This window comes from Panthera uncia, chromosome E1 (assembly GCF_023721935.1).
Source record: "Panthera uncia isolate 11264 chromosome E1, Puncia_PCG_1.0, whole genome shotgun sequence".
In the NCBI taxonomy this organism is placed as follows: Eukaryota; Metazoa; Chordata; class Mammalia; order Carnivora; family Felidae; genus Panthera; species Panthera uncia.
The window spans coordinates 42467435-42481734 of NC_064814.1; the positions used below are offsets into that span (position 1 = coordinate 42467435).

At 37.2% G+C, this 14300-nt stretch overlaps 1 protein-coding gene across 5 annotated transcripts in view; it reads right to left on the reverse strand.

Annotated features, from left to right (window-relative positions):
- Positions 1 to 14300, reverse strand: part of SSH2 (slingshot protein phosphatase 2) — a 255079-nt gene that overhangs the window by 206074 nt on the left and 34705 nt on the right. For 3 of the 5 annotated variants that reach the window (XM_049637943.1, XM_049637942.1, XM_049637941.1), the window contains exon 1: positions 4423 to 7819. The exons of the other annotated variants lie outside the window; for them this stretch is intronic. In XM_049637943.1, coding sequence (XP_049493900.1) covers positions 4423 to 4665 — 243 coding nt within the window. In that variant the 5' untranslated portion in view covers positions 4666 to 7819. Of the gene's footprint in view, positions 1 to 4422; positions 7820 to 14300 lie in introns of those variants that run through there. 5 annotated transcript variants of the gene reach the window in all.

Genomic DNA, 14300 nt, shown 5'->3' on the forward strand with positions numbered 1-14300 from the left:
AACCAAGAGTTGGATGTTCACTGACTGAGGCACCCAGACACCGCAGTAGTTTGGTAGTTTCAATGGAAAGGATCCTAACTCTCTAAGCAGATTTTACGTAGTTCGAGAACAGGGTCCTTATCTTCTATGTCTGCATTTCTATAGCATCCACAGGGCTGCAAATGTTGGGATCCAATTATAAGTAATGACTTTGGATAAAACTTATCACATAGAGTTTGAAAAGATTCCTGAGTATACAAAAGCAACAGAGGAGGCCAGCTTCTATGAAAATAACCGATGGACAACGATAAGCAGAGCATTTCATATTTGTTACCTTATTTAATACTAAACAACCTAGTAAAGTTACACACTCCTAAGTCATTCATTAAATGTAAGTGGCAGAACAAGGATTTTAACTGATGTCTCCTAGATACCAACATTCCTACTCTTTCATTATACCTCCTCTCCCCAAGTCTTTTATCACAAATAACAGTGATAAGAAGTCCCCCCCCATTTTATTGAGATAAAATTGATATATAACGTGTATTAGTTTAAGGTCTACAACATGATATCTTGATATATGAATATTTTGTAGATTTGGAGATTCCACTTTTTAATTCTTTGAATGTTCACTTAGGATACTATCTCAGATCGTATACAAACGCCACATTACTCGTAATAGCAAATTCACATCTTCACATGGAGATCATTTGAATATATATATTTTAAAGCCCACCAAACTCTGTCATCTTCTTGAGGTTTGGGCTTTTTTTTCCTTCTCTTTTTTTGATATAACCATCTGTCCTACGAGGCCATGTTTCTGAAATAGGAGAAAAATCCCTAAGCAGTGATTCTTTTTTTTTTTTTTAAAGATTTTATTTTTGGGGGTGCCTGGAGGGCTCAGTTGGTTGAACATATGACTTTTGGTTTCAGCTCAGGTCATGATCCTAGGGTCATGGGACTGAGCCTTGTGTTGGGCTCCACGCTGAGCCTGGAGCCTGCTTAAGATATTCTCTCTTTCTCTCATTCTCTCATTCTCTCTCTCTCTCTCTCTCTCTCTGTCTCTCTCTCTCTCTCTCCCCCTCTGTCCCCTCTCCCCAGCTCACAAACAAAACAAAACAAAACAAAAACAACCCAGCATGGGGCTTAAACTCACAACCCTGAGATCAAGAGTCACACACTCTACTGACTGAGCCAGCCAGGCACACCCTGCCTGCCCCAAGCAGTGATTTCTTAAAAGTGTGGTCCCCAGGTCAACAGAAACAGCATCACCTGGGAACTTGTTAGAAATGCAAATTCTTAGGCTCTGCCCTGGATCTAACAAATCAGAAAATCTGGGGGTAGGGCCCAGAAATGTGTTTTTAACAAGCCCTCCAGGTGATTCTGATAAACATTGAGGTTTGAAATACACTGGTCTAAAGTATTTGCATCTACAGAGAACACTTAAGTCACTGCTTTAGAATCAGAATGGTGCAATCATATCAGTCCTGAACTAGTTCTCTATAGCAAAACCAACAAAAGGAAAGTGGTGAATCACCAGTGAGATATAAAAGCAGCCATTCACATACAGACTATTCAATTTACAAAAAGGGGCACTACCCGTATTTATTGAATGCCTACATAGGTAACTAGGGTACCATGGTGGATTTTGAAAAGCAATCATCCACAGAAGAACAAATTAATAAGCAAGTAACAAGTAAGCTCATAAATACGTGAAAAAGCAAAGAAGCCAGTGGTAGATGTTCAACCTTCACTGAAATCTCATAAAAAAAAGAATAAAATAGCAGCAGTAACTCAGAACTTCTAGATCTGTAATCTCAAAATAAAAAAGAAAATTTTTGGATTTATGTCTCTAGTTGCTAATTAAGTGGCTCAAAATTGATATATAATCCATAGAGAGATAGATTTGTTTTAATTTAGGCAAACCAAATAATCTATTATTTTCCATTTTGGGTTAGGCTTCTGCTATTAACAAGTTAGCTGATTACTTCCCTCCTGTTCTGTGTAGGAGTTTGGGGGGAAAAAAAAACTGTTCTGTCAACTTCATGAGCTGACAGCAGGCTAGCAAAACAAGGAGATAAAGAAAGTTTAACTCCCAACATGTGCTGAAAGCATACAATTCTTGTTGTCCCCTTTTTATTTAGTAAATCATCTTATATACTGTTTTTATGGTCTTTAAAACCTGAGTCTTCTAATTCTTTATTTCCCTCTTCAGACCAACGCATGAGAGCTACCTGTGGTTTAAACACAGCCATAGACTCGTGCCCCACAAACACCTTAATATTTTTTTGTGTGTAGCTTGATTTGGAACCTGGGCTATGAAATGAGTTGGGTTTTAGAGATGCTAACGCATATACCATGTAACATGACCACCGTACGCTTCTGTAGAATGTGCAAAGAAGCAAAGCTCTGTTATTCCTTTGGGGAATGCAGGTTTGAAGAGCAAAGAGAAGGCTATTTTAGAGAAACTGGGAGAATTCAGAAAACAAGAAGAACTTGAAGACAAGAAGACACTGAGTACGAAAGAAGAGAAATGCCTCCCTTGGACAAAGGTCTCGGTATGTGTGCCAGGAAAGAAAGACAAGTGCAGAAAGATTGCTCTTACTGAGATAGAGTCCCAAGACATTATCAAGTCAGGTTTCAGATGATTGTGAAAAGAGCAGTTTTTACTTAGGACCAAGGATTAGGCCTATTTCTCAGTAAAGAGCTTGATTCCCTCTTCAATTAAGTAAGAGAACTGAAAGACTGAACTCTAGTACCAGAGAAGGATCCAGGCTGATTAGCAAGGAAGGCTAGAGATACTTAAAATTAAGGACTAACAAGCTGAACTGGGAATAAAGTGAGTGATGATTTTGTACTTGTAATTAATTTCCTATTATTTTAATGTGTATTTATCTTTGAGAGAGACAGACACAGAGCATGAGTGGAGGAGGGGCAGAGAGAGAGGGAGACAGAGAATCTGAAGCAGGCTCCAGGCTCTGAGCTGTCAGCACAGAGCCCAACGTGGGGCTCGAACTCACAAACTGTGAGATCATGACCTGAGCCAAAGTCTGACACTTAACCGACTGAGCCACCTAGGCGTCTCTTAATTTCCTATTTTGACCACAAGATCTCTTCATACTGCAGAAAGGTCATTTTTATATTCTAATTAATTAACTGAACCTGACGAAAGAAGCTGCCCAGAAGGAGCTGTAAGGTTGTAAACTTCAGATAAAATCTTTCTAGAAAATTCACTCCCTATTCTTTGGAGAAAGAGTTATACCAACCATTAAAACTATCTGAGGTGAACATCACCTGAATACCTCTCCAGAGCTCTCCTTCCCCGATTTGACTCTCAACGTGTACTAAAAATCACATTCAGTTTTGGGTCTGGTAGAGATAGGGCTTACTACTCAAGATCCTTGAATTCATAAAACTGTTAATGGTGAGAGAAGCCCAATTACAAAATCTGCCCAAGTCTGCCTTTTTTTTTTCCTGCAGTCACCCACAATTTAGCAGGTGACACCATGGTGAGATTGCTAAACTCTTGGGGAAACTCTCACGCTGGTAGGAGACAAGGTGACCACATAAAATTCAGTTTCTGCCAGAGAATTCTGAGAAAGGTCCCTCAAACATCGGTCATGGGTCTGAGGAGTTCTTCCCGCTACCCTCAAGAGGAGAAAAACAGACTTTTCAGCCTGTCTCATCCAGCATTATAGAAAATAACCTGGAAAAGCGGGTCTTTATTGAGGGCTAACAGCAGCCCAGAGCTGACTACAAGTTGAGCAATGTCAGGAAATGAGCCCAGGGATGAGAGGGGAAGTGTCTCAAGAGATCCCAGACATAAAACAGCAACACCCCACAGCCAGAGAACAGAGGAGCAAGAGACTAGAGAAAATAACCCACGAAAGAAAGGGAGCATTTCTCTCAGTTTAGTTCCACTTTAGAGAAAGGATTTGGGAGATGAATTCAGAAATTACTTCAAGGGCCAGAGATTCCAGGTGGATAGTCAATACCAAGGTGTCTTACCTCCTACACCACAACTCGGAGACATCATAAGAGCCACTGTGGTGAGAAAAATCCCCAAAACTAGTCTAGGGGTTCCAGTGATAAAGGAGTCCCTCCTGCAATCAAGAATATTGGTTGTGGGTGCCTGGGTGGCTCAGTTGGTTGAGCATCCGACTTCGGCTCAGGTCATGATCTCGCAGTTCGTGAGTTTGAGCCCTGCGTCAGGCTCTGTGCTGACAGCTCGGAGCCTTGGAGCCTGCTTTGGATTCTGTGTCTCCCTCTCTCTGCCCCTTCCCCGCTCATGCTCTGTCTCTCTCTGTCTCTCAAAAATGAATAAACATGAAAAAAAAATTTTTTTAAGAATATTAGTTGCCCCAAATCCAAGCTAACAATGCCTCGAAGAGAAGCTTGCTGGTGAGTCAAAGCTCAAATTTGAGATAGGGCTCCAGTACCAACCATAGGTCTGTCCCCATGCAGTGCTCCTTGACTCCGGTTGGCTTCTAAGGTCTCATAGTTCCATCTCCTGAATGTTTCCACTGGGGCCAGGGCAGCTTTCCAGGTGCTGTGTGTCCTTATGGAGGCCAAAGGGAAACACCTTGGGGCCCTAAGCTTCAGGCCAAAAAAAAAAAAAGAGACAGACAAGGATGCATCCCCAACTGATAACAGCAAGGATACTAGAGACCCCAAAGAAGAGAGCATCAAGGAGGATGCAGAATCAGGGAGCTCACAAGGGAAGAGTCACTCTGCTCAGGCCAGGGGTCAGCAGAAACCTTTGTGAACAAGGCCCCCTGATTACTGCCACAGAAAGGAGTTCCTTTGAAAAGAAACTTGCATAAAAAGATGAACTGCTTTTGACAGTGGCTTCTTCTCAAGAGCAGAGGCAAAATGCAGGAAGGTCCTCTGCAGAAATCAAAACCCATGTCAGTAGAAATCAGAGCTCTTTTCATGAGAAGCAGAGAAAGACACTAAAGCACAGGAGTTTATGGTTGCTACTGTCTTGATCCTAGAAAAAACTTGGGGCTTACACACGGATTTCTTGCATTGGACATTAGTCAGCACAAGGATGAACTCCAGGCCCAGGCAATGCCCCTGAGGAAGCAGTGATAAGTGCCAAGTCCTACAGACATCAGTCAGGTTTTGAAAGGCAGAGCTGTCTGAGCATGGGCAGGATTGTCAGAAACCGGGATATTCCAGCAAAAAATCCCCTCCTGGGAGGATAATTTCTCTGAAAGAAAATGTTCATTCCATGTAGAGAAAAATCTTAGTTCTTTCTCATGTTAATATATCCTCTGAAAAGGATGGTCTCTGTTTCTCATAACCAAGAAAATTCTTTCCAAATATACTAGTTTCTTCTAACTGGGGAAAAAGAAGAAAGCAAAACAAAATATGAGAAGCCATTGACTTGGGAGTTGTCCTAGCTCATTTTGTTATTCTCACTATTCCAGTGTCTAGATGGAGAACAAATATTGGCATGAGAACAACACTGGTATTCTTAGTTGGTAATTAAGCCATGTCCATCTTAGAATATTATTGTCTAAAATACAGTAATTTACTATCATCCCTTTGCCACAATAAAATAATTTCATTAGGAATTGTAATGTAATTTCCATCAGGAAATGCATGGAAATACATTTCCATCAGGAAATGTAATGAAACCCTACGCCCTCCAGAAACTTTAAATCTGGAACATATTTTCTGTAAGTTCAGATCATTGTCATTGGCTCTGTCATTGTCATTGTCATGTGGATTTATCAAAGGAAGGTGGTTATTAGAAAAATTCAAAGTAAAAATCACCCTACTATAATAGTTATGCTCCCATTGGGGTAGAAAACAAAAACCTCCACTACCAAAATGACAAGTTTTGGATCCAATTTGGGTAGAAATCAGAACATACAGTGCCACAGAATAAAACTTCCTCAGATTAAAAGTTCTAATTTCAAATTTCTGAAGCAATATCCTTTTTTCTCTAATCTTCAAAGAACTACAAACTGAGATGAATGGATAGACCCCTCTTGTGTTTCTAAGCTCTGAACTGTCTTCTGTAAAGGATAAGAAACAGTTCCATATTTTGACAAAAAGATCACTTGTGAGGTTAGGGATCATAAAAGTCCTCTCCGCAAGCATTGTTCATAGTTTACTTCCAGTCAAGTAATACTACTAAGTATACCCAGTTTCCTCAATTCCAAATAATCAAATGAAGAAAGATACTTTCTAAACTTCTTACTGAAAGTTTTCAGGTTTTCTGTGTATGTTTTGGCATTAGCCTTGGATAAATTTCCTTAGCTAGTTATTTCCCACTTATTACTAAATCTAAACAGCTCTGATCATTTTGAGAATAAGAAGCATGTCCTTTCCAGACCTATAGAATCTTATGACGTTAGCACTGCCTTTGAAATTTTGAAAGTTTTGGTGTATTTGGGAGGAATATGTAGTTATATTCTCTGTCCCATCTGAGCAATGGGAAGCTGGGAATCTCAAAAGGCAGACACCATATTCATGCTCTCCTAGCAAGCCCCTTGGCAACAAACCATGTGTTTGAAAATCTCCCCCAAAGCAGTAATCAACCAGCTTCTACTCATCAAACTGCAGTAATCAAACTTCAGACTGAGACCCATTAATAGCTTGTGAAATCAATTTAGTGGTTTGCAGCAACTTAGCTTAAAAAAAAAAAAAAACAAAAAAACAACAAATAGAAAATATCAGAGCACCCTGCATAAAAAGGAAGAACTGTTTCATGAAACTTCTGTTTTAGATATGTATGTGTAAGAGCACTATACAAGTGTAACAAGTCATAATGTAAAATGTATTTCTTACCGTGGATCTCCATCATAAGAATGGAGATCTTCCATTCTTAAGAATGAAAGCTACTCCTCTAGACTACAAGTTTCAAGAGGAAGAAGATCAAGTGTACCTGATTCACTCATTACTGTTTGGCCAGCAATTACACACACTGCCTGCCACTTATAATAGGCACTCAAATACTTTTTGGCTGATTATTCAATATGCATTCTTAAATCATTAATACTGTGGTCCATAAATAAAAATTTGGATTGAATCCAAGTAATTAGAAAATATCTTCTATTAAGGCACTAAAAAATAACATTTGATTACTAAATTTAATTTAATTCCTCTTTCACTTGCCATCTAATTGATGTGCTAAATAAATGGTAGATCCTAGGTGCCTGGGTGGCTCAGTCTGTTGAGCGTCCGACTTCAGCTCAGGTCATGATCTCACGGTTCATGGGTTCTAGCCCCGCATCGGGCTCTGTGCTGACAGCTCGGAGTCTGGAGCTTGCTTGAGATTCTGTGTCTCCTTCTCTCTCTGCCCCTCCCCCGCTTGCACTCTATCTCTCTTTCTCTCTCTCAAAAATAAATAAATTATTATTTAAAAAAAATAAATGGTAGATCCCAGCAGGAAATAAGAGAAGGCAAGACCTTGGGAAATGACAAACTAAATGATCATTCCCAGGATATATTAGATCTACATGGGCCTATGATCTTACTATATATGCATATATTCTGGCATAATATGCACAGTGGGAAAAGCACTTTGGAATCAGAACACACAGTCACAACTCACAGCTCAATGACCTTTGACAAATTGTTTCAACCTCACTGAGCCTAGTTTCCTCAAATGTGAAGACTAGTTGTGAGAACTATAAATGGTTACCAAAAAAATAGGTGTAACTTCCAGAATACAGGAACAAATCTTTGTGGCAATGGGTTAGGCAAAGATTTCTTAATGGCACCAAAAGCACGAACCATAAAAGAAAAAATTTATAAGATAGATTTTAACAAAATTAAAAACTTGCTCTCAAGAGACACACTTAAGAAAATAAAAAAGTAAGCTACATACTAGGAGAAATATCTGCAAAATATGTCTGACAAAGTATTTGTATACAGAATATATAAAGAATTCTTACAAGTAAATAAGACCAGAATAAAAGACAAAAGATTTGAACAGATCCTTCACCAAGAAAAGATACAGACAGCAAATAAGCACATGAAAAGATGTAGCCAGGTGTACCATTTATTGAAGGAAAAACAAAGAAACAAATTATAGACCATGATATAACATTAAAAAAATGAAAAGCATCCTTTCTGAATTTTTGCCCAGATTGTGAACTACTAATTTAGTCAACTTTTTGAGGGCAAGGACAATGTCTTCATAGAATAAGAACTTAATAAACGTTTAAACCTGCTGCAATGTGAATGAGTTTAAAATCATGATGCTATTTAAAATACCAAACATTAATGTTTTAAAAAGTGCACAGCAGTATTTAGGACAGTAGCAAGTTGAATAAATGAACTCCTTAGAATCATATAATTGCCTTGAAATACCTATGGCAAAATATTTTAAAACGCTGAATTAAAGTTATTGGTCATCACTGAATCATTACCAGAAAGTAATCATTTGGGGCACTTGGGTGGCTCAGTGGGTTAAGGGTACGACTTCAGCACAGGTCATGATCTCACTATTCGTGGGTTTGAGCCCTGCCTCAGGCTCTGTACTGACAGCTCAGAGCCTGGAGCCTGCTTCTGATTCTGTCTCCCTCTCTCTTTGCCCTTCCCCCGCTCATGCTTTGTATCTCTCACTCTCAAAAATAAATAAACATTTAAAAAAAAAGTAATCATTTAGCATTTTCACTGCCATTTTTACTTACATAAAGAAAAATATTTTAAAGTCATCTTATTAAATGACACAAATCAGAATCCCTGGTCAGCTAACTATGACCTCTATTTCTTTTCAGGTTTGGTAAAAACCCTTGGGTCTCATCCTAGCTTTATGTCTACTTAAAATAAAACTGTATTTTCTCTTTGGCCCAGCAACTCTGTTTCTAGAAATTTATTGTAATTATGTGAGATGACATTTTTCTAATGTTATTTATTGCAGCATTTATTCTAATAACAAAAGCCTGGACACCAGTTAATTAGTCACTGAACACCTATGCAATGAAATCCCATCCAGGAATAATAAAAACAAGGGAGCTTTTTATGTATTAATATGGAATATTTATAAGTTAGACTATGTGAAAAAAAGCAAAGATATTATGTATAGTGTGGTACCACTAGTGTGAAAGTGGGGAAAGGCATACACACACATGCACGTGTACACACACACACGCACAGCTTGTATATGCATAGAATATGTCTAGAAGGAGTCACAGAAAACTAGTAGCATTAGTTAAGTAGTTGTATGTTAAGAGTAGAATTGGATGGCTGGGAAACAGAAAGAACTTTTTGAATTTTGAATCTTATGAATGTTTAAGAAATGCATCCACTTTAAGAAATTAAATTTTAAAAACTTAAATCAAACAACAATGAAAATATTTACTTATTAGCCTTTCGGCATAAGCAAACCCCAGAAAAAAAACCAGATTTGATTAAACTCTGACGCATGAGTGAAGATACTGACAAATGTCACAAAGCACCTATCTGTGCCTGTGTGAACTCCTTTACAACCTGGAATATTGGTATCATAAACCCCAAATCTGTATGTGCCATCATTCAGGCGATGATTAGCAAATTCCTACTGCAATTACCATGTCTTCATTGCCCATTTGATAAACAAAAATAATAGTTTTCTCTTAAAGTTTCTCTTCATTCCCTGTAAATTTTACCTCAATACAAAATGAAGAAATAGGCTTTCTTATGATGGATATAATATAAATGAAGTCTGGGTATATCATTCCATGGGTAAACCCTAATTATATACAGGCTTCTAGATATGACATCATCGTAGGGGGCCAATTAAAGCAGTATCAAGACCTTCTGAAATTGTGAAATTCCCTTCAGCATTTCTAAATCTTCTCACATGAGAAAGAAGGGAAGCAAAATATGGAATTTTAGGAATGAAACTCTGGCTAACAGGGTTATGGGGCATCTGAGAAGTCACGGGATAGGTCTGACTTTCTCAGAGGGGAGCTGCTTTTTTTTTTTTTTTTAATATTTCCAACATCTGCTATTAAAATTAGTTCTGCACAAATGTTTGCAGATGCAGAGCAGCTGGCAGTCTTGCTTGCATTTTGCCCATTGGTGGATCATAAGCAAGTCACTGAAGTAGGGCTCTTGAATTTTCCATTTGTGTTCTACCTTTTTCAGAGAACTGGCAAATTTGTGTTCTGGAATACTGGATTCAGAATGTTAATATTCTGCATACTGGTTATAGCTTGAGATATGCTAGCAGAATTGAAAGTTTACCTCTATTCTCTCAAGATAACAAGATTTGAAAATATACTCTCTTGCAGCCATTTGTATGTAAGCAAATCTTTTTCACGCCAGTGTGGAATAAAGATACACTATTCTATTTACACTAGTGCTTTCTGATTCATTTGATTTTTTTCAGAGAAATCTGAAAATAAACATGTCCTACTCCATTAGTAATCAAAAATGCAACACAGAAAAGGATATAATTTTTATCCTTCAGACTGGCAAAGATAAGAGACTATAAATGTTTCCAAAGCTATTGAAGAAAAAGAGGAACTTGCCCAACAATGGCTGAGAGTATAAACTGGTAGAGTTTTTCTGAAAAGTGATATGACATTGTATCAAAAATCTTGAAAATGTTCATTGTCTTGAACTCAGTAAATTCCAGAATTAATTTTAAAGAGACAATCAGAGATGTATATAAAGATTTATGTACAAAATAATCCCTACAGAATTATATATAATGAAACCCAAATATCCAACAGGTAAATAGCTAAATTATAGCATGTTGAAATGACTATCTTAGTAAAACACAGGGAGACCCTTATTTCAAATCCTTTAATAAGCCTGAATTATTTTTTAAAAACAGAAAAAACAGTGACTAAAGTGATAGTCTACTAGACATGCTTGCTTTTGGCTTTTAAAGTTATGGAAGGGTAAAATTATTTCTTTTGAATTATGTAATGTTGGCTTTAAACTAATTCCAGCTTTGATTCTTGAACACTGAGAGTTTACAGCTTTACGTTTGTTTTAGCATCTCACAACTGTAACTGGTGACTATTAGTGCTCACTGGACATACCACACAGTACAACATTAGCATGAAGTATTGGCTCCCCTCCAATAAACAACACAATAGCAACAATAAAAATCAGTGTGTATTCCTATGCCTAGATCCTACAAGGAAAAAGAAAGGCCAAATCTCTCTCTCACTCAAAAAAGGTTAATGATATTTACATAAGGTTAGGTGGGCACAGGAACAACTAAAGGGGAAGGGGGGGGGGCTAGTGTTCTTATAACATGATGATACTGAGCTCAGGAGGGCTTACAATGGCAACGAAAACCAATGAAAATTCTTGGTAGCCTAAAAGGTATTTCTTTGGCACAGTAAGGTGCAAGTAACAAGGCTCTGAAATGTTTAATGCTTGAAAGAAGAATTTGAATAATTCTGGTGAGCTTCAGAGCTACAGGGTTAATAAAACAAGGAAGCAAGTCCATATGCAAGCAAAACAAAATATCCATACTTACTAATGGGTTACCTAAAAAACCCCAAGAGAAATGAAATTGAGTAGGATAGCTTTTAACATAATTTTTTCAATGAATAGGCTTTAGAATGTATAACTGGCTCAAAAACCTCTAAAGAAACATTTGGAACAAACAGAGACAAGAAATATATTTAAAGAAAAGAAAAACCAAGGCCACATACCCAGAAGAAAAGCTGGGCTTTTTCATCATTACCTACTGAGGCAAACAGTATAAGACATGTAATCTGAATGGAGCAAATTTATTATTTTAACTGGAAATTTCAAGGGAAGGTTCTCTCCACCCCATCCCCTTTGTGTTCTAGTTTTATAAGAACACAAATGGACTGGCTGATTTATAAACAAGCTAGGAAAACTTCTGAGATTTGATATTTGGCCCACTTTCCAAATCTATACTCCCTCTAAAGAGAAGTGTTGAAAATAATGGCTGCTTTCCAGAAAAGTTTATGAATATACTAAAGAAAGATATTTAATTAAAAGGAGTTTTCAGATTAACACTTTAAAAAAATTTCACAGTTGGGTTTATATTAATTGGCTTTATGAGTTGTGAAAGAGAACACAGAGATACAGAATTCTCATTGTCAGATAACATGTAACTGGGCCAGAAAATGAAGCTAACTAGAATGTTGCAGACTCTCAAAAGATAAAGGACTTGGTCTTTAAAAAAAAATGTTTTTAATGTTTTTATTTTTAAGGGTGGGGGCAGAGAGAGAGGGAGACAGAATCCGAAGCAGGCTCCGGGCTCTGAGTGGAAGGACTTGGTCTTGAGCTTTCTTTTCTTTCTCTATAACTCTCCCCCCGCCAAGTGATTTCATTAGTCACAGGATTTTAAATATCAACTATTCACTGATGATACCCAAATGTATATTCTTAGCACCAAACCTTTCCTCTATGGTCTAGACTTACATATTTAACTATTTGTCACCTCTACTGGGGGTCTCACAGTCATCTGTAAACTCCCAATTCAATTCCCACTCCCTCCCCGAAATCTGCCCTGGCCTAGAAATCCTTATCTTGGAAACTGGTACAAATATACACCTCACCTGCAATAATCAGAAAGCTGGAGTCATGTCTTACTTATTCCTTTGCCTCAATCCTCTATCCAACTTATCACGAAGCTCTACAGGTTCTACCTCATATCTATGCACTTCTTGTCTCCCCCCTCGTGGCCTCCCTACTGGCCAGCCTGTTTCTACCTTATCTCCTACAATCTATTCTCTACATAGGAACTAAAGCCATCTTTTGAAAGCAGAAATACGGCCACACCCTGTTGAAAACCTTTCAGTGGTTCTCCTGTATCTCTTGGGTGAAGTGGGGGGGGGAGGAAACAAACTTCTGTGTTCTATAAAGCCTTATGTAATCTGGCCTTTGCATACTTCACTAGTTTCCTCATTCTGCCTCAGTCACTGCCAGCACACTGGCCTTCCTCCAGATTCTAACATGCCAAACTCTCTACACCTCAGGACCTTTGAATATGTCATTCTCTGTTTAGACTACTCTCTTCCTTGTTTTCCTACAGGTGGCTCCTATGCATTCTTCAAACGTAAGTTTGACTTCTTCAGGGAGGCCTTTCCTAACCTCCAATCTAAGCACCGCTCTCTACTTGTTTCAGTTATAGAAGTGTCAGTTTGTAATTATGAATTTGTGTACATGCTTAATTTTATCTTCATTACTATACAGAATAAGCTTCATGAGAGAAGGAACTATGTCTGCCTTATTCATCAATACATATTTATTGGCCTAGCACAGTATGTAACATCTAGTAGATGCTCCACACATATTTTTAGAATTAACAAACAAGTTAAGATTTTTTATAAAGCAACTGGAGAAATCTATGGAAACAATGAGAATATCAAAAAAATCAGGACTGCAATATATCATACATCAGCATTCATATTTCTTCCAGATTTCTACTATAGTAGATATTACATATTAAGTGAATTACTAGTCATAAGTATCAGAGAAGGCATATGCAAAAAATATATGAGATAAAATCTAGCCACATCCTACTAAGTATATTGCATGGTTATAACTAGTTATCTACTATGATTATAACTAGTAAACTTATATTAATAATGCAGATACTTAGGATCTCAACTTATTAATTATCTGAGCTACATAAATTATGAAATAGGTAGAAAAATAAGCTCAAAGCAGCAAGTAAACAACTGAAAAGGTCTGGTTCAAGATTGGTTGATTTTCTGATATCAATCATAGGCAATCTTAAGTACAGCATTTGGTGTTATTTTTCATAATTATACAAATTGTACAAATTGGTGACTAAGGTACATGAATGTCCCTTAAACCTCATGTCTATACATTTTAGTTTTTAAAATGTGTCCAGGAGTATCTAGTTTTTTTTTTTTTAATTTTTTTTTTCTAGGAGTATCTAGTTTTTAAATTCCATGGTGAAAAAGTCTAAGAACTAAAATATGATGACCATGCTTTCCAAACACAAAGAAATCAGAATGTATTTTGATGAATATTTAAAACTAGAGAGTATGAAAATCCATAATTATTATCATTTTCATATTACAAATAAGGGTACAGAACTCAAATAATTTACTCATGATGAGTACAAGAGTTAAAATTAATATCCAAAATAGGCTTTTCTTAATCAGAGGTGCAAGCTGTTTCCAATTTGTTACAATGCTTTTCAACTGTTCATTTTTTCATTTATGCTGATATTAATTGAGTATCTACTAGATGCTTCTGTGATTTAATGGATATTAGGAAATTATAACTTTTCCTTAAAGCTAACAACTACTTCCAGAATTAAACTAAACCTAATGAGAAAGAGAGACAGAGAGGCTATTTGAAACAAAGAGGATCAACTGTCTGTCGTTTTCTTTGTTAGATCTGCTCCA